At 44.2% G+C, this 25,336-nt stretch overlaps 4 protein-coding genes across 5 annotated transcripts; 2 read left to right on the top strand and 2 right to left on the bottom strand.

Moving 5' to 3' along the window:
- Window positions 1-287: 287 nt before the first annotated feature.
- Window positions 288-4,083, top strand: akr1a1a (aldo-keto reductase family 1, member A1a (aldehyde reductase)). Its single transcript, XM_079160548.1, has 9 exons — window positions 288-356; window positions 1,013-1,110; window positions 1,209-1,328; window positions 2,386-2,537; window positions 2,651-2,846; window positions 2,960-3,009; window positions 3,095-3,244; window positions 3,336-3,495; window positions 3,803-4,083. Exons 2-9 carry the CDS (start codon window positions 1,030-1,032, stop codon window positions 3,866-3,868), a joined length of 975 nt encoding a protein of 324 aa, XP_079016674.1. The 5' UTR covers window positions 288-356; window positions 1,013-1,029; the 3' UTR covers window positions 3,869-4,083.
- A 332-nt stretch (window positions 4,084-4,415) lies between these two features.
- On the bottom strand, window positions 4,416-12,343 carry vcp (valosin containing protein). The gene is made up of 17 exons (XM_079160927.1): window positions 12,226-12,343; window positions 10,445-10,556; window positions 10,116-10,288; window positions 9,889-10,031; window positions 9,633-9,763; window positions 9,410-9,541; window positions 8,944-9,046; window positions 8,329-8,462; window positions 7,907-8,042; window positions 6,940-7,052; window positions 6,570-6,734; window positions 6,348-6,470; window positions 6,039-6,251; window positions 5,611-5,919; window positions 5,225-5,380; window positions 4,974-5,128; window positions 4,416-4,737 (listed from the first exon to the last, which is right to left on the bottom strand). Exons 1-17 carry the CDS (start codon window positions 12,240-12,242, stop codon window positions 4,632-4,634), a joined length of 2,421 nt encoding a protein of 806 aa, XP_079017053.1. The 5' UTR covers window positions 12,243-12,343; the 3' UTR covers window positions 4,416-4,631.
- Window positions 12,344-12,810: 467 nt separating this feature from the next.
- Window positions 12,811-18,679, bottom strand: fancg (FA complementation group G). 2 transcript variants are annotated; one of them, XM_079161234.1, is made up of 14 exons: window positions 18,554-18,679; window positions 18,220-18,328; window positions 17,904-18,029; window positions 17,613-17,785; window positions 16,933-17,086; window positions 16,592-16,722; window positions 16,332-16,478; window positions 15,959-16,119; window positions 15,768-15,834; window positions 15,285-15,601; window positions 15,155-15,195; window positions 14,615-14,788; window positions 14,050-14,164; window positions 12,811-13,233 (listed from the first exon to the last, which is right to left on the bottom strand). In XM_079161234.1, the coding sequence occupies exons 1-14, from the start codon at window positions 18,620-18,622 to the stop codon at window positions 13,131-13,133; spliced, it is 1,887 nt and encodes a 628-aa protein (XP_079017360.1). In that variant the 5' UTR covers window positions 18,623-18,679; the 3' UTR covers window positions 12,811-13,130. The 2 variants fall into 2 exon arrangements, with proteins under 2 accessions (XP_079017360.1, XP_079017361.1); XM_079161235.1 differs by having other exon boundaries at window positions 18,220-18,325; window positions 18,554-18,673.
- Window positions 18,680-21,256: 2,577 nt separating this feature from the next.
- Window positions 21,257-25,085, top strand: LOC306697748 (neurofilament medium polypeptide-like; the record flags this gene model as incomplete). Its single annotated transcript, XM_079161780.1, has 4 exons — window positions 21,257-22,007; window positions 23,271-23,470; window positions 23,594-23,718; window positions 23,824-25,085. The coding sequence occupies 4 exons, from the start codon at window positions 21,257-21,259 to the stop codon at window positions 25,028-25,030; spliced, it is 2,283 nt and encodes a 760-aa protein (XP_079017906.1). The 3' UTR covers window positions 25,031-25,085.
- Window positions 25,086-25,336: the final 251 nt, after the last annotated feature.

Below are 25,336 nucleotides of genomic sequence, written 5' to 3'. Positions count from 1 at the left end.
GATGTCGAGGAATGAAGATGATGATCAACCTGGATACCATTAAGATCAGGCACACAGGGATATGAATAACAAGGTTTCTCAACATTGCATCCTGAAAAACATCAGTCAGACTCAAAACTGAAATGATGTGCATGCAAACAAACTAACTGATCTGATATCAGGTCTTCATCTTTAGAAACCTGCCAGATCAAACATCGCCAATATATGTTGGACTTTGTGCTATTTTGAGGATACCGTTTGTTCCAACAGTTTGAGTTATAGATGAACAAAAGAAGGCAGACTTTGACCTCAGCCTGTTGTTCAGACGGACAGCTACCTTCAGCGGATCACTGCTCCATCTACCAGAGCGATCCCAGGTAAGAACTCAAGTCTGGACTGAAAAATAAAGAGACTTTAATTCACTCTGTGTTTTATCTCCGTACTGTGTTAGATCATTAATAAATGACACGTTCTGTTCTGTTGCTGGGTCAGGAGGCAGTCAGGGCAGGTGATCTGTGTTAAGAGACTCTGATCATGTGAAACAACTGCAGTGGTTAATGATTGGTGTGTGTGTGTGTGTGTGTGTGTCGGTGTCGGTGTCTGTGTGCATGTGTGTACATCACATGGTAAGCATGTAGCAGACAATTAGTGTAGCATGGAAAGGTTCTGATTTGTGCTGCAGTGACACCAAGCTGTGACTAATGCCATATCCCTGTATCAGCTATTTCTGGCAATAACGCTGGGTTCACAGAGGGTTTATGTTTCCACTGAACCACAGGAAGTGACAAAACAAATAACAGAAAGCAGGGCACCGAGCAGTATTCTTTGCTGCTTTGTGGGCTGAATTTGATGGCTCCTGCTTGGTGAAAGGCTAGAGTGTATGTGCACATACAACCCCCGCTGTAGCCCCCGAGTTAATGAATTGAAGACATGAGTGATAATCATTAACACAGTTAGTCACAATGACTGGGCCAATTTCATAGGAGTCTACATGTGAACACCCCTCACCACTTCTCTGTCTTTCCTCCATCAGGTCCTCAGGGTTGAAACATGAGCACCTTTGTGACTCTCTCAACAGGGCAGAAGATGCCCATGGTCGGACTCGGCACATGGAAGAGCGCTCCAGGACAGGTACGAGCAAAACCCTTACACAGGCTTTGTTTTTCTGGAAATTGTTATTTTAGAAGATAAATAGTGTTTGGATTGTGTCTGTGTCCGTGTGTTCTCAGGTGAAGCAGGCAGTGCTGGCAGCTTTGGACTGCGGGTACAAACACATTGACTGTGCTGCTGCATACAGCAACGAACAGGAGGTGGGAGAGGCTCTGGCTGTCAGGGTCGGCCCTGGGAAGGTGAGACACTCTCGTTCAGCCTGAATCAGAAATTCATTCTTGACCTTTGTTAAGAGCAGGTGACAAAACAAATCTCAAGATCCACTTGCTTGCTCTGGTGCTATCAACCATGTCACACAGTTTGAATTAATAGAAAGCGCAAACAGAGTCAACATCGTTGCAGATATTCTGTTTCTGGTATAATTGACTGAATGTTAATATCAGAGCAAGTGTTGCTGAAATATTTACACCAGTGGCGGGCCGTCAGGGCCAGCAAGGCCTTCTCTGCTGGCCTAAACAGAATCACAAAGTTATAGCAATTTTATAATTTAATAATTGTTCTTAAATACACTGCATGTATTATAATTTATAAAAATATTTTTCCCATTATCTTATTTTCTCATTGCACAGCTACTGTGCTCCTCAGTTGCTCTGCTTCCAGTGCAGCTTGTTTTAAGTAGAGCTTTTATCCAATCAGATTTCACCTCTGTGTCTCTAGGTAGAAGAGAGGCCCGAGGCCTGCAGACTCACAAGTGAATCCATGTTCAGTTTAAGTGAATGGGGACAATATTGTTGATTGTCATAGTGTTGAACCAATCAGATCTTTAGTTTGACATGTTGGGCGTATTCTTTGACGTGCCAGAGCCTTCTAGCTGGCCTACAACTATGTCAGCATTAACGCACAGCTCAGTTTTCAGGTGCAGCGCTGCAGTGAGGTGCAGCGTGTGCTGTGATTGGTCAGTGGGCGAGCACATGACTATTGGAAAACGAACCCTAAGCAGAGGCTTAGTCGGAGTAGTAAGAGTTCAAATTGAAAGATATGGAAGAAATTATGAAATTTTTTGCATTTTGCATGATGTAGATTATTTTATTTTTTTAACCTAGCTTTGTTTTTTTTAACACTCAATGGCTGAAGGAGGAGAAACGGATTTGTGAGTTGGGATTTACATTTTACACGATACACCTGCAATGCTCAGTCTCCGATTCAAGCGTATATCTGAAACTACCTTTAACTATCAGGTATTTCCCTGTATTGAAACGTGAATGTTTTGTATACCCATCATCCTCTTCCCTCCAGGCTCTGAGTCGAGAGGAGGTGTTCATAACATCCAAACTGTGGAACACCAAACATGACCCGGAGGATGTTGAGGAAGCATGCAGGACCACTCTGTCCCACCTGGGTCTGTCCTACTTGGACCTGTACCTCATGCACTGGCCCATGGCATTTCAGTGAGCAGCTGCACACAATTCACTGATTTTGTCTCCACATGGATAAACATTGTGTGGATCAAAGTGAAATGACATTTACGACTTATACTCTTTGTGTATGTCGGATATCTTAGGCGTGGGAAGGAGCTGATGCCTCGACGAGAAGATGGTAGTATTTGTTACTCTGACACACACTACAGAGATACTTGGGCAGCCATGGAGATCCTGGTGGACAAAGGTCTGGTCAAAGCTATAGGGCTGTCCAACTTCAACGCCAGGCAGACTGATGACATCATCAACATGGCCAGGCACAAACCTGTGGTGAACCAGGTACGATGTGGCTTTCTTCATCGGCCACCATGAATACATTTGATAAGGTTTTATTGACAATAGAGAATGTATAATTATGACAAAGGCTGACAAAATGTCTCATTGTGCCACAGGTGGAATGCCATCCTTATTTGTCTCAAGCAGATCTCCTGTCTCACTGTCGGTCAGTGTAACTGCAGTTAAACACATAAATACAATACAAATATCTTCCTGTTGTGTTAGTAAGAGTGCATACACCTCTGCCACAGGTCAGTCGCAGTTTGTGTGACAGCCTACAGTCCTCTGGGCAGCGGGGACAGACCCTGGGCCTCTGCTGATGAACCAAGTGTGCTGCAGGATCCTGGACTGGCTGCTGTCGCAAAGAGATATCAGAAAACACCTGCCCAGCTCATTCTCAGGTAAGACTCAAAGCCTCAACTTCAAAAGCAACTTGTAAACTGAGATGTACAATCAGATCACACCCTGACCTCTTAATGACCGTCCTGTTAGGTGGAATGTTCAGAGGGGGGTTGTGTGTATCCCTAAAAGTGTGACGCCCTCCAGGATCCAGCAGAACTTGCAGGTGTTTGACTTTTCTCTGTCAGAAGACGACATGAAGCTCATTGAAACCATCAACCGCAACGAGCGCTTAATCATTCCAACTGTCGAGGTGAGTCCCTGATCTTACCACACCTCATTTTACCAGGACGTCCCAGGCAGAGCCCTTATGGACTGACGACTTATGTACGTACCACAGCCGTCTCAGTCCAAAATTAACTCAACTCACCAATGACCCCATATAGCCGACACATCAGCCTGTTTTAGATCTCCATGAGTCTGATAAGCACAGTGGATACTCCCTTAGAAAGCTGCACCATAGGGCTCTAGGTCTAGTCCCGACTGTTTATGATGTAAACAAATCCTCATGTTTAGCTACAATGTGAGAACAACTAACTCATTGTCTTGTCTTTTCACAGAGGGACGGCAAGAGAGTGTGGAGAGATGCAGAGCACCCACATTTTCCCTTCAATGATCCTTACTGAGTCTACAATCAAGGAATGCAGTGTTGTTTTTTCTGAAGATAATTGTCACACTGAAGAAAACAAATATCTAAACTGAATTGAAATATGCTCAAAATGCATTTTCCTTTGTGTTGAATTGATTTAATAATGTTGGAGACTAAATTTGTAGAAAAGCTTAAAACATGTTTTTTCAGTCACTTATCTACAGATATTGCAGTGAAAACATCCTAATCTGTCTCGACTGTAAAACTATTAAATAAATCTTTGAATCAGACAGACTGCACATGAACTCTGTATCAAAAAGAAGTTCAAACTGACACGGATAACACTTCCATTTTGTGAGATTTTATTTTCAACAACATAACCTTGACAAATTTGTAATACATTATATGCTACCGTTTATTTAAAAAAAAAAAAAGAGGAAGTCATAAGCAATATGTTTTTTTCTTTTCTTTCTTATAGTCTAGCATAGAATCCCATCACTAAAGCCATTCATGTTGGTTGTGATATACTGAGAATGAGGCCACTCAAAACATCCCCCCCTCCCCTCCCCTCCCCCCCTCCCTAATCTGCATCAGTCACTCACCTTCCATTTCCAACATCCTCCCCTTATCCCCACCCACATCAAAGCCAGGGCAAACCAAGCGGCTACATGCTTTCTCCAAGGGAAGTCATACAAAAAAAAGGAACACATGAAAGAAGCACAAAGTCCTAAAAATGTGGAATCTGGTGAGAATTTGTACAGGTGTGATCCCGGTACTGACCACAGTGGGGCAGTGTACATTTATCCGTAAAGGTCATCGTCGTTGTCTTCATTGAACACCGGACCACTGCCGGTGCCTCCTGAGCCATGGGTCGGACCGCTGCCGCCTGGAGCAGTGGAGGGAAACCTGGAGGAGAGAGAGAGAAGAGTCCATTACTCCATGATATGGAAACTAGTGTGTCTGGCAATTTAAATGTTATGCAATAACTACCTTTTGAAGTCAGTTAGTCTAAGAAAATGCCATGACTAGTAGGATGAAGCTATTTACAAACGTTCAGATAATTTCTAATGCAACAAGAGACAGAAGACTTAAATACACAGCTGCCAACAACAACAGTCAATACAAGATGTGGGGAAATGTACCTGAAGCTGCCAAAGCCTCGGCTCTGCTGCAGTGTCTGAGCAAACATCTCATATTTGCGGATGTCATTGTCGCTGACGGAGCGACGAGCAAATCGCATTGCCTCCTCAAAGTGGTCTTTCCTGATCTCTGGCACAGGATCCTCCTCTTCCACTTCCTTTAAACATAAAAATATATATATGATAGTGTTATTAGATTGCTAAATATCTGAGGCAGCAGATGCTCATCCAGGCGACAGAACCAGCACACTGACCATAGCGGACGGGTTGGTCTGCCTCTCCCTCTCTCTGCGGATTTCGTTCTCGATGCACTCTCTGATGGCCAGCTTACACGCCCGCTGGCAGATCTCTGTAAGATCTGCTCCAGAGAAGCCATTGGTCATCTTGGCCAGGAAGTCCAAGTCCACATCCTACCAAAAAACAGAGCAGAAGTTTAGAAATATACCATACATATTTAGATTATCTTCCAACTCTATTCCGATGAAGTAAATCAGAATATTTTTTCTTCATGAGCAAACCTGATATTTCTTTTAACATAAACAGGGAGTATTATAAAAACACTGATAGCAACATGATGATAAATTCTAATGACAGAAAGAAGCACACAAGAAACTGCAACTATAAACGGCAGCGCTGTCACCTTGCTGATGGGGCTCTTGCGGAGGTTGGCCTTCAGGATGCTCATCCTGCTCTTCTCGTCGGGCAGGGGAATGTAGATCAGCTGATCCAGACGGCCGGGTCTCAGGATGGCCGGGTCGATGATGTCTGGTCTGTTCGTGGCTCCGATGATGAAGACATTCTTCTTGCTGGACATTCCGTCCATCTCGGTCAGGATCTGGTTGATGACGCGGTCGGCTGCTCCGCCGCCGTCGCCCACGTTGCCACCGCGGGCCTTGGCTATGGAGTCCAGCTCATCAAAGAAGAGCACGCATGGGGCTGCTTGACGAGCCTGGAAACATCACACAAGATGGTTTTCATTTTAGACATGAATTGTGTGGATTGAAATAAGTTGCAAACATTAAAAAGGATGCGGTTGTTCTATGACAGACACCCCAGCAACATTCTCACCTTGTCAAAGATCTCTCTGACGTTGGCCTCAGACTCTCCAAACCACATGGTGAGCAGCTCCGGTCCTTTGATGGAGATGAAATTGGCCTGGCACTCGTTGGCGATGGCTTTGGCCAGCAGAGTCTTACCACAACCAGGGGGACCGTAGAACAGCACACCCTTGGATGGGGTCATGCCAAACTTGAGGAACTTGTCTGGGTGCTCCACTGGGTACTGAATTTAAGGAGGGGAAGAAAAACACAGTAAGAGAAAACATTCTAATTTTACAGTTTGTGATGCATCCATCTTACTTCTGGAAGAGGTTCATACCTGCACCAACTCCTGCAGCTCCCTCTTGACATCATCCAGACCTCCGATGTCCTCCCAGCTGATGTTGGGAACCTCAACAACCGTCTCCCTCAGAGCAGATGGATTGCTCTGGCTCAGGGCCCACTGGAAGACAGCGTTAAGCATCATAGTAAGGGCTCAGAAGGCCAATTGAAAACACATTACTTGCACCACATACACCAACGGCCGTATCACAGCGCTTACCTTGAAGTCATCCATAGTGACAGCAAGAGAGTTCATGACTTCAGCATCAATGGTCTCATCCTCAAGGTCAATCAGGTCCATCTTCTTCCTGATGGCCTGCAGGGCCGCCTCAGAGCAGAGAGCAGCCAGATCTGCTCCCACGTGTCCGTGGGTCTCATTGGCCACCTACATACAAGACGCAGAGCGCAGCGTTACATTCCTGTCCAGTATCCTATAAGACACACCTTCATTAAAGTACAACCATGAACACTGCTACTGACATTCAAAATTAAATACATTCTGTGAGAATTAGAAGTAACGCACATGACGAGACATGTGCGACACATGTGTTGTGTCACCTCACTAGAGGAAAACAATTACGTGACCAGACCTGTTCCAAGTCAACATCGTCAGCCAGCTTCATGTTCTTGGTGTGAATCTGGAGTATTTCCAATCTGCCGGTGGCGTCGGGGATGCCGATGTCCACTTCCCTATCAAAACGCCCTGGAGGTTCAAACACACGCTTATTAGTTCAGACTGAGAGCAATAAGGCAGTCGGCTGGAATTATTATTACTCATCGTCTCCTCTCTAATGACGTAGCAGCAGAAGTAACATCTCAAGTTGTAAAAGCAACCAAATTAAAAGTAAATATTTTCAAAGTGTCAGTATTTGAATGGGCAACATTCAATCCTAACCGTTTGTCGAGGCTGTCAGAGACGTCCTATTACACGCCTTTAAAAGCTGTGAGAAACTGACCCACTATTGAACTGCAGAGCCCACAAAATAAAACGGCAGTTTTAATCAGTGATATGGAGACATGCTGGAGTGAACCGGGCACACAGAGCGGCTCTGGGGCTATAAAATACTAATGAAGAACTTTGGGACCATTGTAGTGACATTTATCAGGTGCACAACTCCACTTAAGCGATGCCGTTTGTTAAAAATTACATTTGAAATTTGCTGGAGATGAAAAGAGGATTCTGCTACATTGATCACAGTTACTGTGACACACACACACACACACACACACACACACACACACACACACACACACACACACACACACGCACACACACACACGCACACACGCACGCGCACGCTTTGAAATAGTGGCAATAAAGAAACAAACCGACTACCTACTGATTGTGTTCAATCTAATATCTAAAAGGACTGCCATCTGTTGAAAACACGTGATGATGCATCCCTGATAATGAGGTAAACATAACACCACAGATGAGGGTCTTAGGAATGACAGAACTACGTATTCTCCCTCACTATGCATAGACCTGCATCGGATGCTTCTTCTATTACTCAACGTATGCAGTAACTGAACACATGCTTAAAACAAATGATTTACCAAATCTCCTGAGAGCTGGGTCAATGCTGTTGGGTCTGTTGGTGGCAGCCATGACGATCACATGAGCTCTTTGTTTCAGTCCGTCCATCAGAGTCAGCAGCTGGGAAACAATGCGCCTCTCCACTTCTCCATGAGTCTAAAAGAAAACAACATACACATTTTAAAACCATATCTAGACTTTAGTGTCTTAACAAGTGATCAGGATGAGAGTGACATCACAAAGACCCAAACAACTAGATTTCTAGGATTACTGCTCAACTTGAAATATCAAAAAAAATAAAACATAAAAAGCTTTTTGGTTCCATGGTCTGGAGAATGATAGATATTTTTATTGATTTAAAAAAAAAAAACTCTTGATGAATCATGATGAGACACTGTACTGTTATTCAGATATCTATTTAGTGTTCTTTGTTCCCGCTCACCTTCTCTCTCTTCGGAGCGATTGCATCAAGTTCATCGATAAAGATGATGGCCGGAGCGTTCTTCTCCGCTTCCTCGAAGGCCTTTCTCAGGTTACTCTCACTCTCTCCGGCCAGCTTACTCATGATCTCAGGACCTAAAGCAGAAAGACAAAACATTTTCATTTCAGAGGAAACCGTGACCTCACATACCATCTTAAAATAATATGTACAGTATGAATCACAAGATAAAAACGCTCCAAAACTAACACTCTAGTACTAAAGTAACACTTTGGCTCGTCCAAGATGCATGCATACAGTGTATTGACTATACAGTATAATTTTCCTAACCAAACTTGTATTTTAGGAGATGACAAAAGGTGCGTTGCACTCCTTGCAGATTGTTCTGAAGAGAAGAGTGTAAGGATATAAAATAATGCAAAATTTGAGTTTTGTTGCTTATAGTATAGCCAAGCACCCACTGATAAACACTTTTTTACTTTGTTGGGTTAAGTATTTATCAGAATCTAAACCAACAGCAACTACAAAGGAGTCTGTCAGGGACAAACCCAGTATTATGATGAAATGGCCCGGAGTAGGAATAAGTCTCTATGGCGATAAATAGGTGGGTGTTCTGACCATTAATCAGGAAGAAGAAAGCTCCGGTTTCATTGGCTACGGCTCTGGCAATCAAAGTCTTTCCGGTTCCAGGGGGTCCATAGAGAAGGATTCCACGTGGGGGCTGAAAAGAGGGAGAAAAATGAATACCTTAATGACAACACCACTACACAAACAGAGTAAGCCATACAAAACCAAAAGCAGCAAACAACATACATGTGTGGTAGTGTGTTGACTTCTTGTGATTTAACACTTGAAATTGTCAGACATACTGTACTAAACATGGTGCAACAGCAGCATTAGTGTAGAAGACTCCTAAAGTGACTCAATAATGTCAGTTACACAGCATTATATGGCTAAAGCTAGTCAATATTGCCAGTTATGCCTGCTTAAGTATGATTGTAGTACATTGTGTGTATACAACATTTTTTTCTGTTTTAGGTTACACAGACTCACTTTAAATGTTACAATTTGCTTGTTGCCTTACCTTGACTCCTATGGCCTTAAAAAGCGCAGGGTGTCTAAGAGGCAGCTCCACCATCTCTTTGATCTGAGCCAACTGCTTCCTCACCCCTCCGATGTCATCATAGCCCACCTCGTTCAGGGACTCTTCCTCATCCTGTGTGTTCAAACAAAAGATGTTCAAATTTCAATGCCATTTATTATTGGTAAACTTCAACCCATGCCCTGTGTGTGTACATGATCCCCACCTCTCTCCTGATTGGCTCTCCCTCACAGTGGATGACTGTATCAGGAGCAACGATGCAGTAGGGAGAGGGGTCGGTCTCTACCACCTTGAACTCCACAGCACGCATGCCTCCTCTGACCAAGAAAATATCACCTTCACAAGGGAAAAGAAAACTGTTAGTTTTTCCACTCTTGAGAGAGGTACATGTCATGCATTGAAACATTTTATCAGCCAGGGAAAATTAAATATTTGTTCCAACAGTGACATTTTTTACTCACCTTTGCGGATTGGCCTGTAAGCCTCCAGGAAGTATGGCTTAAGGTAGACCTCAAACAAGTTGCCAGTAATTCCTTCCACTGTGTCATCTATTGGGAGGACATGGATCCTCTTTCCATACTTCACATCAGGACATGGCTGAATGCTGGATGAGATACAAGGCTTTAGACCACTTTGCTTTTCTAAAAGGGTTGTGGAAAGAATTTATTAAGTGTATGATTTGCCCCACCTGATGACGTCACCCAGTCGGACCCTCAGATTGTTGCGGACCACCCTGTTCATGCGAACCTTCTCATCGGAACAGGTGTCATCGGACAGCACGATGCACACAGTCTCCCGCCTCTTCTTTCCCTTCATCAGCACCGTGTCGCCACGGAAGAGCTGCAGCTCATCCATCTTGGTCTTAAAGAGGCATTAAACAATGTTTTTTCGTGCGTCTCAATGTCATTACATTTAAAATATCAAGATGACAGATAGGAACTCGATTTATCACTACAAATCATAGGGTTTAGAATTTGTAGATATATTAGCCAGTCATGAAGCCTTCTGAATGTCTACCTGAGAGAGAGAGACCACACTGTTGTCTTCATTGATGGATTCATCAACAATCAGTCTGTTGGGTCTGGTCTTTTGTTTCAGAATTGCAGTGGCTAGATCATCATTTTTGGATCTATATAGAAAAACAGATTTAAAAAAAAGTTTTAGGTCAAACAAAATAACTCTTATTGTGCAACTTCAAGTTATTATGCAATTGTGTAATAGAAAATGTGGACAGAGAACTATTAACATCACAATACCACAGCAAATGAATGATAGGTTTCATAACTTCATTAAAAATGCCTACAGTAAACCAGGCCCCTATGGTGCTCTGGGTTAGGTTTCTGGTACATCTGTGAGGAATTGGAAACGCATTCTGGTTTAACTTCCCTTGCATGACAGCTTTTTGTGTTGAGAGATCAATGTCTGAACTCCTAACCCATATGAGCTCTAAATGTATCATTACTGGTATCATGTTGAACCGAATATCAAACAGTGTCTGAGGAGAGATCATGTACACTTGGCAAGAGTAGTTTGTGCATTCAATTGGTCTTTTTTTAGCTATAAGAGCACACCTAGGAGTAAGAACTGCATTAAATTATAAATGACATGAGGTATTAGTCAATTCTAGAAACCCAATAGTCTAGTGTGTGTATATGTCCCAACATTATTATTAATAACAGTAACTTAGAATAAGTAATTATGTATTGCAGTTATCGTACGTGTCACCAGATCGTTCACACAACTCGCCAATAACCATGAATAATCGTTATCTACGAATAATACGTACAGTCGTGTGCACATTCAAAATAAAGTCAAAACATAACGGGTAGTCAACGTTAAGTTTGAAACGGCCAAATGTTTCCAGAAGATTCTGGGACCGGTTTTGTGGTTTCTCTTTCATGTTGTTAGCGTGCTAATGCTAGCCGGAAAGCTAACTGACTGGCGAGCAAGCGAGCCCAGATGACACAGCAAAAGAATTGGAAAAAAACTTTATTCGCTAACGTTAGCTCGGTCCCTTTACAGACAGACTAGCGTCACAAATCAATCGTGACTTGAGATACAATAGCTCCAGAGTCACATGAGCTACATGGATGATGCAATGTTTTATTTCACGACCGTTAAGCTAACGTCAAAATAGAGCCCAAGTAAATATCATTTAGAATGAATAGCCGAACCCTGTTAGCCTGCTAGCTCTGGGGTAGAGTGGCTACAGACAGCGCACCATGATCTGGATGACTGGCGTTAACGTTCTTTCGTGTGACCGTTGGCCTATTACCAACATTTATTATATTTACTAATTATATTTCTATTGTTATTTGTTCCATTTACAATTTGAAACCAGCTCTGAAGACGGGCTATTAGCCGGAGGATAGGCCAACTTGTCGGTGTGATGGCTTTGGCCTTGACAGTGTTGCTAAGCTAACGTTAGCATTCAAACACGACAGCGATGACTGCGCTTTGTCAAGTCGCTGTCCCACAGCTGGCTAATTTAATACGGTTAGCTGACCAACAACAACCGTGTGGATGGTAACTGTCAACAGTTCGTCGGGATAACGAACGACTGTCAGTGGATTTGCATTGTTAGGTTATACAACCCACGGACAGAAGTGCGGAGGCTGAAGTAACTGACCCCATTAGCTCTCCTGCTAGCAAACCAGTTAACATAATGTATTAGCAATCGAGCTAACTTTTATAAACTGCCGTATTCTGAGCTGCCGTTAGCCATTTAAAAGGCATTTGCTGGTGGCCATTGTTCAGAAATCCGCATTTTAATAGGAAGGAAATATGTTTTTACTTACTCCCCTCCCGAAGCCATGGTCGTCCACCTGGATTACTAGTAATAAATAAAGAAATGCTAGCTAAACGTTTAAGAGGCTTAGCCGGTTCTCGTTACTGAACGTTCCCTGTGATTTCACACGAAAGAGCAGCCGTTTCCGTGCCCTTCTTTACAATTATACCATGAGCTGGACGCATCCGGCCTTCTGATTGGCTGAAGGCTGGCCATCAGTTTTGGGAACCAATGAGAGAATCTGGAGTCTCACGTCATCGAGAATATTTTGACAATTTGGCCAGTTATAAAGTAGTGGGCGGATCCTATTTTCAACAACGTCTCTCTTATTGGTCATTTAAGCCTGTCACCAAACTTATGTCATCCAATACATTTGCACCGCGTTGTTGTTAAAGCGTCGTATAAACATGAAATTAGTCTTTTACTCTGGATCGTAACAGTATATGTGTGTAAAAACAGTACACATTAATTAGTGCGTTATATCAGTCGGAGCATTCCATACAATCGACACATCGATATAAATCGGCATTTTAGAGCAGCATCACAGTTTATGATATGTATCTTCTGAGGTACAAAGTATTGTGCATTATCTTGAAAAACATAATCATTTATTAACGTTAACGTCTTGATTACTCTTGCCTGGCCAAAATACACATTTCATCTCCTTCAAGCCAGACCCTCAGTGACCAAAATACAGTTTGTCAAGTAGTCTTCATTTCATGCATAAACCACCAGCTAGGTATACCACCCACACTGTGTGCTCAGTCTCAAACACTGTAAGCTCTTTCAAGATGCTTTATTTTACTGTCCCAGTAGATACACGTTTGTTGTGTGTATGGGTTTCAGTTGACAGGACAGAGAAAGTGGATCCTCTTCAGTAAGTGATAGGGTAGGCCCTATTCTTCTTTTGTCTTTCTAGGCTGACAAGGTAGGACGTAGTTCCTGTATTCTGCGGCGCAGCTCCGTGGAGTCCACCAGAGGGCCCGACTGAGGTTCCTGTAGGTACACCGACAGACTCCTGCAAAACACATACCAGTTAGAAGGAGCATCAACATCACAGCATAGTCAATGTTAAAAGAGACTGATGGCGGCTTGATTTTTGACATTCTTTGAAATATATCCTGTTCTAGTATCTTAAATCAGCACCTTATCAGATTGTATCTAGATCCAAATGTGACAGACTCCAGTTCATATGTGGCATCAGAATGCAATTCAAATGCATTTGGTATAACAACTTGTAATCAGCTCTCAGCCTCCCTGTTCATATTTGGCTTTATCTGTAGAAAGTGCGTCCTTAGCTGAAGAGAGAAAAGGCGCATTGGCACCCGGCAACCTTGACCAAACAGCTAGTGAAAATTAAAGTAACCGCTCTGTGATGCATCAACCTACAGTTACAAAATCTAATGTTTTCTTATTAATATATACTGCAGGTAATTTATCAATCTGTAGGGTGGAATATGGTAAACAACCACCGCAAATCATGCATTTTGGTTGTAATATTAACTACTAATTAATTGATTAAAACAAAAGAACTGTTTTAGTTCTGTTGATGCACATTCATTTGAGCAAAAACATCTTAAGCGTGGTTGGAGATGCATCTGTGTTCACCATCACTCTACACAGTGCATGGTCACATGGGACTGCCTCCGAGTGTGGTTACAATAAAATCCCACAACCCCACAGTGAGTCACACCTATATTTAGAGCTGTACAACTGTAACCAGGTCCCCAGAGATGCATTTTGGGGTGAAGTGTGCACATACTATATGACATACTGCACACTATAAACCACAATCTTAGCAAAGACAGTGAATATAACAATGACAATGTCTTACTGTACTGAGGATTGTGGGGTGAAGCTCCAGGTCTTTTCCCAACAAGCTACTGCCTCCTGTCTCCTGCCAAGCCTCCACAGCACCTCACCACACCACAGCCCTGCACCTGTACACTCTGAGACAGAACATACAGCGTTAATACATGTTCTCACAAACCACGCAAACCAAATACAGATTAACTACAGTCCTACAGTACATTCATGTCAAATTGACACAGTTCTTGGCTCATACATGTGCAGGACTGTAGGTGTTGTGTGTAAAAACCTCAACGATAAGATGTGAAGATTGTAGTTTAAGTTAACATCTATCAACCATCTGTTCCTCATAAAAGAACAGAGAAGATTTGTGGAAAATGAGTTTCACTTTCCTTCAGACCCTTCTGCTGTACTGTCATTACCAACACATTTAGAACAGACATTGTACAGATAGACACTGTTCAAATGGTAGTTCATAATTCTCAAGTATAGGCCTAAAGTGCATGTGACTGACCTTAACTTGCTTCTGCCCTAGTGCATTGACATTACCACTGTTACATTATAGGTTAGGTTACAGCTGTGGCGTTTACCTGGCAATGCCTGCATGCTGAGCTGCAGGTCTCTCAGTGCCTCTCTCAGTTGGTCCGTCTGGGTGAAGCTGATGCCTCTACCAGCTAGTGAAAGACCCTTTAACCTCTGGAGGGTACACAGATCTGTTCCCTGCATGCCCACCATGTCTGCACTGGGGATCTGTGGTTGGCAACCTGTAATTAAACAAACAACAGACTAAAATGCGAGAGTAGCTGCAGGGCAGGGATACTGAACTTTTGCAAAATGACAGGAGGCCAGAGGCCAGTTAATAAACACATAACAGACATTCATTGCTCAGCCCGGATCATAAACAAGCTCGATTAGTCTATTTTGATCATTTTTTATGCACTCTGGCACCTTATTTACATTAAAACAAATCCCCATTGCTTATTAGTTTGTATTCATTGTGACTTAGAAAATGGTCAGCGGGCCATCCAGCACCCTATCTGGCCCGCAGACCGCAAGTAGAGTATCACTGCAGCAGGGTGTGTAAAAAACTTCTCTCCAAAGTACCAAAAAAAAGTCAGTAAAGTACTCACCTCTCTTTTTATAATGCACCTTCACCAGCAGGTTGAAACACCTGTAATGCAGAGCGCAATCCTATGTTTCTAGCTTTATTTCTGTCATCAGGAATTATTCAGGAATTATAAGCTACTTCATTTGACAGACCTTGTGTAGTGAGTCACAGCTTGTTTCCAGTCCCTCAGGTGAGAGTGGCAGTGACCCTGGAGGAGGTAGGCAGCACCCACCCAGAGCAGCATCCCCACCCTATCGTCACCCTCTGCACACAGAGCCCCGGTCTCAGCCTCACACTTCTCCCCCGGCTCTTCCAGCACCACCTTCCCTGGCAGCAGCTCCAGTGACGTAGTGATGACTTCATCGCACAGCGCCATGCAATCAGCGGGCCGCCGGGCCATGAGCAAGGCAGCGCCGGCCTGCAGGTAAAGCTCAGGCAACTTGGGGAGGGGAGGGCCCTCAGCAAGCACCTGAGACAGAGGCGTGGAGCACACGGATGTCAATAAGGTATTCTTCCGTGGGACAAACACATTATGACTTCTCAAAAATGAGCACTTGGCACGCATATATAAAGATATATTAAATTATCCAAAGCTCATTGTTAAATTATGTTTGAGTGTCTGTTTTCAGTCTCACTCCATGTTGATCTTCTGAGTGAAGAGCAGCCAGCAGGTCCAAATAACATTCCACACCCTCTGACACCCTGAAAGAAAGATCACCCATTTAACAACTACAATGTGCACTTTGTGTCTATTACTCTCATCTCCATCTCCGTCTTCTGGGTTTACGCAGTGGTTGAGGTGCCAGTAACAGACCTTTCTTCTCACCTCTCATGGAGCACACACTTCAGGGCCAGACTGTGAAGGACGGAGAGGGCTGAGGGAACTGAGAGCAGGCTGCTCAGTGATTGGCTGCGCAGCAGTAAGGATGGAGGGAGGAGATGAGCACCAGCCAGAGCAGGCTCTGTGGCAGAGGGCAACATTAAAGTCTGTGGGACAACAGAGCACTCACATGAATATGTGTGTCAGTGTCCCAAATAAACGTTTTGGCTCACCTCCTAAGAGCTATTCCACCACAACAGGCAGAGAATACTTTTAACTATAATGTATCTAATTCTACAAGACCAACATTTAGACACATACAGGCATTCTGCATCTTTTTTTGCTTTCCCTGTAGCTACTGATTACTTGTGGTACTCACAGAGTGCAGCAAGCGAAGAGCTTGTATCTCAGCCTGTGTGTTGCCAAGCTGTCGGTAAATAAGCATGCTCTGGTACAGAGCACACACACACCGGGAGTCTGTCTCCAGCGCCGTCCTGTAACACTGCAAGGCCATCTGAGGGCGGCTCTGGGGACAAATACAAACACACATTCTCACTGCATGCGAATGCTCAAACCTGTTATGCCAATGAATAATAGAAGTTCATGTTCTGTATGTCTAGACTCTGTCTGCATGTGTACCATATGGGCAAGGCAAGAGCCTGAGAGGAGGTGTGTGTATGCTATTAGAGTTCTGGGAGCAGGCAGGGAGGAAGCGGTCTGCAGACCAGACAGCGCTTCTGAACTCTGGCCCTCACTCAATCTTTCTGCACCTTAATGAAACATACAGAGGACAGCAAAAAAAACAAGATCAATTACTAAACAATACAAACGAAAGGAGTCAGATCAAATTGTAACTGCGTTGTGTTTGTGTGCCTCATTTCTCTCTTGGTGGCACAAGTGCAAAAGAGTGAATAGAAAACAAGGTGAAATATGTATTTAGAATGCACAGAGCATTCATGTAAAACATGAATGTTGCTGACCTTGGGCAATGAAAGTACAGATCTGCAACAATTCGAAAAGCCTTCTTTGGTCCATCACCAGTAGAGGAATGTCAGAGGACTTTCTCCTTGATGCGCTCCTCTCCTCCTCCCAAACTCCAGTAGATAGTGTCTCAAACACAGAGAGCAGCTCATCCTGCATCACAGGAAATAATAGAGTTTTACAGTATCCCACACATTTCGGGACACTGTTGCATGCCGGCAAATATACATTTTGCTGGCAGAGACAGGAAAAGAGATATTGGGAGAAATTGCATTGCCCTGAAGAAAGTTTGCATTTTATAATGTATTTCTTCAAACAAACCAAAGCATAACATATTGAATGTATTTGTGGGATTGTAATATAAATGGTAACTGGTAAATAGTACCAACTACACTTGATGGTGGTTGGTATGAGGCATTTGTCTCATAAATAACAAAGGTCCATGAGATGTAGAGGAAGCTGACATCATGACCTAAACACCAACATGATGAGTAGACTAGCTTTAATATTTATACATATATAGAACATGGTGGAGTTCACTTGGAAGCTGACTGCTAACTGAGATCCTTTGTTTTAGGAGGTCCACACTGGACAGATCACAGCCTCCTCATCAGCCTAAACAGAAGAAGTTCCTTTAAACCACACCAAATAATTAAGAAACAAACAAACAAGATCTTACTTGAAATCCTTGTATAGTTTTCAGCTGGCAGGTGGCCAGCCATATGGCCCACTGCAGACAGAGGAGGTACAGTACGCGGGGAGTCAAAGCTGTGTTTCCCACTGATTTGAGAGCTGTTCTCCAAAAAACAGGAGGGTCTGAAGCAGCAGGGCCATCTTCCGTCATCGGTACAACTGTAGGGGACAAGAGCAAGGCTGGTAAAGTCAGAGATGAGCAATCCTTCAAACTAATATAAAACTGGATGCATGGCGTAAGTTCCTGTGTCATCTACATGTATGGTCCTCATCCTACCTCTCTCTGTGGCTCGCATGAGGAGCAGCTCCGCTTCTGAGAACTGAGACTGAGCAATGGAGCACACACAGGCATTGTACGCCACGGTCAGCTCCAACTGTGTGTGATCTGCAATAGGAGGGATACCTGCAGGAGAAGGACATGGGGAAAAGAAAAGGAGTGAGGTAAATGCTGCTGAGCTCTCCACCTAAGGTAAGCCTTATCACATGAGTTCCTGAAGACCTCTGAGTGTAGCTACAATCAAATCCCACGACCCCAACGTGGGTTTCGGGCACATTCACACATGCACGTGAGCATTATGAAGGAGATGGAGCACCTTGGATTTTCCTTAAAAGTTTATGAAACTCAGAGGAACACCATATCAGACGGCTGTGGTTCTGGTTCTGGTCTCGGGTCAATGCATCTCCTCCTCCTCCTTCTAGCTGCTGAAACAATGAAGTGAAAGCAAACTTTACTGTAAGCACAAATAAGAGGTACTCATACTTTACTTGAGTATGTAGTTTATATCGCTACTACACTATAATTTAGAGGGAAATACTAAGAGTACTTTTTACTCTATATTACTCTGTTATCAAGCATAAACAGATGTATTAACGTTACAGTAGGCTATGTATTAATGTTGTAGAGGCTAACGTTAAAACACTTCCTACCTTCCACTTGTTCACCACCTCGTTGTTTTCCTGGCTCCAGCTGTCCAATAAACACAGTGGTTGATGCATTTTATTCGACCTTATATCGCTGTTTTGAGGGAAAAGTTGGTGCTGTTTGGTTTGAACTTTCCCTCGTTGGGTCAAAGGGCAGCTGGCTCACACAGGAAGTAAACATGTGGGCGTTTAGTGCAGTGCACTGGGGCGGTGCTGCCCCCTGTGGACAAACTAGGGAATTACACCAGCAGTCTGCTAACGGTCCAGCAGGTGGTGCTGTGACAGAGCCAAGTTCACTTGTGCTACATTTTAGGATTTAGTTTTTACAGTCATCAAACTGTGAAGTGCTTCTGCGGTATGTGTTTGGTGATTAGCTTTGTATCCCTTAAAATAAACATACAGACACACTCAAAATTGCACCACCTTAATGTGTTCAGCACAAAGCAAGTGAACACATGCCAAGACCGTAATTGTATTGCAGCTGAGTCATCCCTAAGACTGCCAGGACAGCCATTTTTCTAGTTGTCCCTCCCAAGGTGACTCTCTATTTTCTCACCCAATTCCAGTCCTCTCCTTTTATCCCTCTATCATCCCTGTTGACTCTAACCTCCATCGTCTGTCTTCCTCACAACCAGCCGGCTCCTCTTTTCTTTCATTGTCTCAAATCAGAGAAAGCTCTAAATACACCACGGTGGAAAAACAAGGGAAAAGTCCTGACCACTACTCCACGATATACTCTCACACACTTGCAGCTACATAGGTATGCACACACAAGAATATACACAAAACATGTCTTTCGTTCAGGCTCTGCACGTCCTTTTTCTAGGATGGGTTTCACGTTTTGTGACTTTTTCCTCTGCATCGATCCTGTTATTTTCCATCTCTCTCTGTCTCCCCTCTCTCCATCCATCCCTTCAAGGACAAGGTCGTTACATAGCAGGAGCCTCCCACCTCCCTTTCTGCTGTCCCTCTGCCAATGTCATCCACATGGTAGGACTTCCAGATTTTAATAAAAAGGTTGGTAAAAAAAAACGGTTGTTACTGTGATGAATCCACCCATAGTAGCATTAAAGTGCAGACAACAGCAAAAATCGGCCTGTTCTGTTGAATGTTACAGCTCCCCAACAGTGAGTCTTACTGTTTTAAATACGAATATATACTCTTGCATACACTCTCACTGGTGATAAAAACCCAAATGTGTCCATGTTTGTGGTATTTCTCCAGCAGGTATATATTCTAACACAGAATGATAAATTTGTCTTTTTTTTCTGTAGACTTCAGCCGCTTACTGTTGGTTCAAATAACAAGGTTTTGAGGAACATGAGCTACACTGAAAACAAGATCCTGATAACATCACAACTGAATTCTGCCTACTCTGCTCCATTATCCTCATTTATTAAACATGAAGCTAGTGGAGGGAGGGGATGTGATGCATGTTATTTCTGTCCTGCATGGCTTTCGGCCTCTCTGAACATGGGAGATGTGGTGCAAAACACACTGGAACTCTATATGTTTAACTAATAGCAAATTAGCATGTTGCATGCATTTTAAAACATTTCAGAAAAAAGAATAACATATAATGTGTTTCACCTTTGAAAATAAGATTTAAGCATCTTAAACAGACTCATTGCTGGAGGACAGGCTACGGGCCTTGAGTGTCACACAGTCCCCTGGGTGTCATTGGGCTGACAACACATGTGTTCGCAGGGACAAGAATGGCTGATACAGAGAAATGACTGTGTGCTGAACCGTCTTTTCTTCAATATCTGTCTCAAGGGAAGGCCATATTCACCGTTCATGCTCTTTTAAGGCATGCAGAGTAAACTCACTCACCCTGAATGTGAGTGATCAATAGTTGCTGTATGTGCTCCTCAGAACTGGTTCTTGTTTGAGAACAGACATCCCTTTAGATCAGCAGAGGCAGCTCAGTTTAGTTTTGTGTGAGTGGTGTATCACCATAGCTCAGCTTTTTATGTCAGTGCCACTACATGTGTACATCTGGAGATTTCAACAAAAAAAGAAGAAGAAAGAGAATAAAAGTAACGTTTCAAGTATAATGGGAGAAACAAACCTTGTGTGTGTGTTTGTGTTTTTTTTTGTAGTAAGAGAGGGAGGGGGAGAGTCTGTCAATGGCCCAGCAGTTGAGTTGACTCCCGGGGGGGTTGGCGTGGATCTGCAAACTCACACTGCAGCAGTATAGCTACAGAGAGCATCAGCAGAACACACTGCACACAATCAGTTCACACAGACTTTAGCCACAGCATACCCAAAATATAAATATATGTCTTCAAATGTGTAAAATCTTGCAAAAGTAATAAATCATCAAGGCTGTTTATAAAAAGAGCAATAGTCATTGACAGCATCGAATAGGCCTAAAATGACACACGGCTTGATCATTGAACACACTAACTATATTTTTCACGTGTATTTATGCACAAAATGTCTTAAGTGAAAGTCAAACTGATGCTCGAACATGTATAAAACCATTATTTGGCTTTGTTGCTTTGATGAAACACACCTTGTTAACACATTCAGTAAAAATACAACTCATCAATAACTACACTGATTAGGGTGAATATATTCCTGCGCAGGCAGATGTCTCTTTAAATAGAGTGTGTCTTGGTGCTGACTAGTGAGTTTTCCCTCCCTCCTATATAAACCCAGCGCTCCCGTTCCTGCTGCAGTCAGTTCTCATCCGGCCCAGCCAACATGAGTTTCACGGTAGATCACCACCTCTTCGGCCCGACCTCGTACCGCAAGGCTCGGACTGCCTCGGTGTCCTCCAGCGGCTTCCACTCCCAGCGCCGCCGCCTCAACTACAACCAGCCATCCTCCGTGGACGGCTTGGAGACCTTCAATGGCGACATGACACGAAGGAACGAGAAGGAGATTCTGCAGACTCTGAATGACCGGTTCGCCGGCTACATCGACAAGGTGCGCAACCTGGAGATGCACAACCGCAACTTGGAGGCGGAAGCGGCAGCTCTGCGGCAGAACCAGACCGGGCGCACCTCGGTCGGGGAGCACTACGAGCGAGAGCTGGGCGACCTGAGGGGTCTCCTGCAGCAGCTGACCGGGGAGAAGTCCCGTGCAGCTCTAGAGCACGAGCACCTGGAGGAGGACATCCAGCACCTGCGGGTCAGGCTGGAGGATGAGGCGCGCAACCGGGAAGAGTTGGATGCTGCCGCGCGCGCCATGAAAAAGTATGTTGAGGAGTGCCGGCTGGCGCGGATGGAGCTGGACAAGAAGCTTCGTGCCCTGGAGGAAGAGGACGTTTTCCTGAAGAAGAACCACGAGGAAGAAGTGGCCGAGCTCCTCGAGCAGATTCACGGCGCGCAGGTGAGCTTCGACATGCGAGACACTCACAAGGCGGACGTCACCGGAGCACTGCGAGAGATCCGCGCTCAGCTGGACGGTCACGCATCCAAGAGCTCAACGCACGCGGAGGAATGGTTCAAAGGTGAGTTGGGTCAAAAAAGTTAAAACAAAAAACAAAAAAATGTTTTTGGTGTGCATTATAGTGTTGGTTCTCTGTCCGTGGTGCTGAAGTCTATAGTCGTCCCTGGGATTTACATGCCACTTCTCATTTAGCCTGTCGCATAATTGTAGCCCTATTGTAATGCATAATGTGATTTAAGGTGAATGAGCAGCAGCTTGCAGTATTGTGCTCATATCAGGGTTACAAGGGTCTCTTACTTTTTGATGAGACCATCAACACTGAAGCTATTAATTAAGTATGCTGACTTCTAAATCTTTGCAGATTAACAGATGTGGTAACTTTTATCCCACCAACCTGCCAGATCGCAAACTTTAACTAAAGAGAGGACATTTCATAACCGATTACTGGCAAATTATGTAAGTCAAGGCAGATATCATAATTATAAAATGCAGAGAGATCAAAAGGCTATTTCAATAATTTAACCAGTGCACCTTTCTGCGGTTGCCTCGCTGCCGCAGAATAATATATTTTACTTAAGTCGAGCACTGCAGGAGAGAGATGGCACACAGAGAGGAGACTATGATTCATTCGCACTCCCGCTGTGGGTTACAGTTGGTGTGTTCTTGCTTTCACCCCATGTGTTGTGTGTCTCTTACACTGAACCTCTACAAATAGAAAAGTGGTTCCAAGGTCACTGTTTGTGGTAGGCAGACAAGACAGATAATGAATGCTTCATCACTCTAACAGTCCTCTTTTCTGATGTGGCAATTGGATATGATAGATAGATGATGGATGAAGCCCTCTGAGAATCCTCTTTACGATTATACTGACCTTTGTGGTGCTGCACAAATACACAGTCAACACCTTTAAAGGCCAGCAAGGGTTTTATCTGAGCTGCGTTTCACAGAACTTAATGAACTATAGATTGACCCTTGCTGCACATTTACATGCTGACTTGATAACCAGCGAAAGGTGCAAAGTGAATGACCTTCCCTGTCTGATGTCCAGCTGACTGCAGCAGTGTGGCTCATTCATGCTTGGAGGAGGAAAGGTGCTGAGTCAGAGTACTGACTGACAGATGGACTCTGCCAAGGTTACTCAGGCTCCCAGAAGAGACTCTCTGGGGACAAATGTCAAATGTATGAATGCTTATGGAATGAATAAGAATGCAGAAGTTATCTGTAAAGCAAGTCACGTCAAACTGTCTTTGGACATTAGCCAGTCAATGGTATGAGACAGCAAATGTGATTTCTAAATACATTCTTTTGTGTGCAATATCTGCAGTGCGCATGGAGCGTCTGTCTGAAGCTGCTCAGTCCAACCAAGGTGCAATTCGTGGAAGCCAGGAGGAGATCGTAGAGTACCGCCGTCAGCTCCAGAGCCGCACGATTGAGCTGGAGACTCTTCGGGGAACCAAGGAGTCGCTGGAGAGGCAGTGTATGGAAAGTGAAGACAGACACCACGATGACCTCAACTCCCTACAGGCAAGAAATCAACACAAACATCTCACTAATCCCACACAGGGAGACACCACATTCATTTCACTTCCTTTCATACCGTCTGTATGACATTTGACCTGGATGGCTATGTTTTTGTTCTTTTTGCAGGAGACCATCAACCAGCTGGACAATGAGGTGAAAACCACCAAATGGGACATGGCCAGCCAGCTGAAAGACTATCAGGAGCTGCTGAATGTGAAGATGGCTTTAGATATTGAGATTGCTGCTTATAGGTTAGTCAGGGTTTTACACATAATTCAAATAATTCTTTGGCTTCTTAATGACACAAGTTATTGACATTTTTGCTGACTTTGTCTTTGTCTTTGTCTTTGAAACAGGAAGTTACTGGAGGGAGAGGAGAATCGCTTCGTGTCAGGAGGAGGTCCGTACTCTTACCTGGAGAGCAGAATCCCTTCCCACTTGAAAGTGAAAAGTGAGGAGATCTCAGATACAGTCATAGTGGAGGAACAGACAGATGAGACCCAGGTGACAGAGGTGACAGAGGAGGCAGATGAAGAGGAGGACGAGGAAGAGAAAGAAGAAGAGGAAGAAGAAGGCGAGGAAACCAAAGAAGAGGAAGAAGGTGAGGAAGGAGAAGATAAGGAGGAAGGAGAGGGAGAAGTAGAGAAGGAGGAAGAAAAGGGAGAGGATGGAGAGGAGAAGGGTGAGGAAGAGGATAAGTCTGAATCTCCAGAAAAGGCTGCATCCCCTCCACCTAAATCTCCTGCTGACAAGTCACCCGTGTCTAAATCTCCACCAAAATCACCAGAATCTAAATCACCAGCAGCCAAATCCCCGATGCCCAAATCACCGGCCAAGTCGCCTGCAGTCAAATCCCCAGCAGGAGATGAGTCAAAGTCACCTGTGTCAAAATCCCCACCCAGCAAATCCCCTGAATCTAAATCTCCTCGTCCCAAAAGCCCTGAACCAGAGTCTCCAGAGAAAGAGAAGGCCAAGCCTGCCGCTGCCAAAGACGCACCTAAAGAGGAGAAAACAGAGGAGAAGCCTCAGCCTGTCAAAGAAGAGAAGAAGGAGAAAGAGCAACCTGTGAAGGAGGATAAGAAGAAGGAGGAGCCCAAGGAGAAAGAGCCAGAGAAGGCGGACAAAGCCGATGCAAAGAAAGAGAGCAAGGAAGATGAAGCGCCAAAGGTGGATGACGCTTCGAAACCGGCTGCTCCCAGCAAGCCCTCAGAGGACAAACCTGCGCCCAAGTCTGAGCCTAAAGAGAGTGCTCCCCCCGCCAAGGAGGAGAAACCCTCTGCTCCTAAATCAGAGAAGGCCGAGCCGGAGCCAAAGCCTGCCCCTAAGGTAGAGCCCGGGAAAACAGAGGGCAAGAAGGAGGAGAAGAAGCCAGAGGAGAAGTCTGCACCTAAAGCCGAACCCGAGAAAACTGAGAGCAAGAAAGATGAGAAGAAGCCAGAGGCAAAAAAGGAGACTAGTAAAGAAGAGAGTAAGGAGATGAAGGACGGAGGGAAGGCGGAGAAATCTTCTGGCACGGAGTCAAAGGAGAGCAAGGAGAGCAAGGAGGAGAAGGCCAAGAAGTGAGACTGATAAGCTGTGATGGAGGAGAGGAGGAGATGCCAAAGAACTCTTTGGAGGAGGGGAGGTCAAAGAGCATGTGGAAGGGGCTGGATGTAGCCAGCTGGTCAGACGGGCGCTTTAATGTCCAAAGCAAAGCAGGTGATGGTATGTAAGCAATAGTGATTTATGTAGCAAATAACCCCGTGCTCCCCAAGTATGGCCACACACCCCTGATGCTTCTGATGTATGACTGTAGTGAATGCAGAATGCTCTCAACTCTTTATCTGAATGTGACAACTGCCCTTAATTAATAACAAGTGCATTTAAAAT

This window comes from Pholis gunnellus (genome assembly GCF_910591455.1).
Source record: "Pholis gunnellus genome assembly, chromosome: 6".
Taxonomy (NCBI): domain Eukaryota; kingdom Metazoa; phylum Chordata; class Actinopteri; order Perciformes; family Pholidae; genus Pholis; species Pholis gunnellus.
This window is presented reverse-complemented; position numbering and strand designations above follow the sequence as displayed.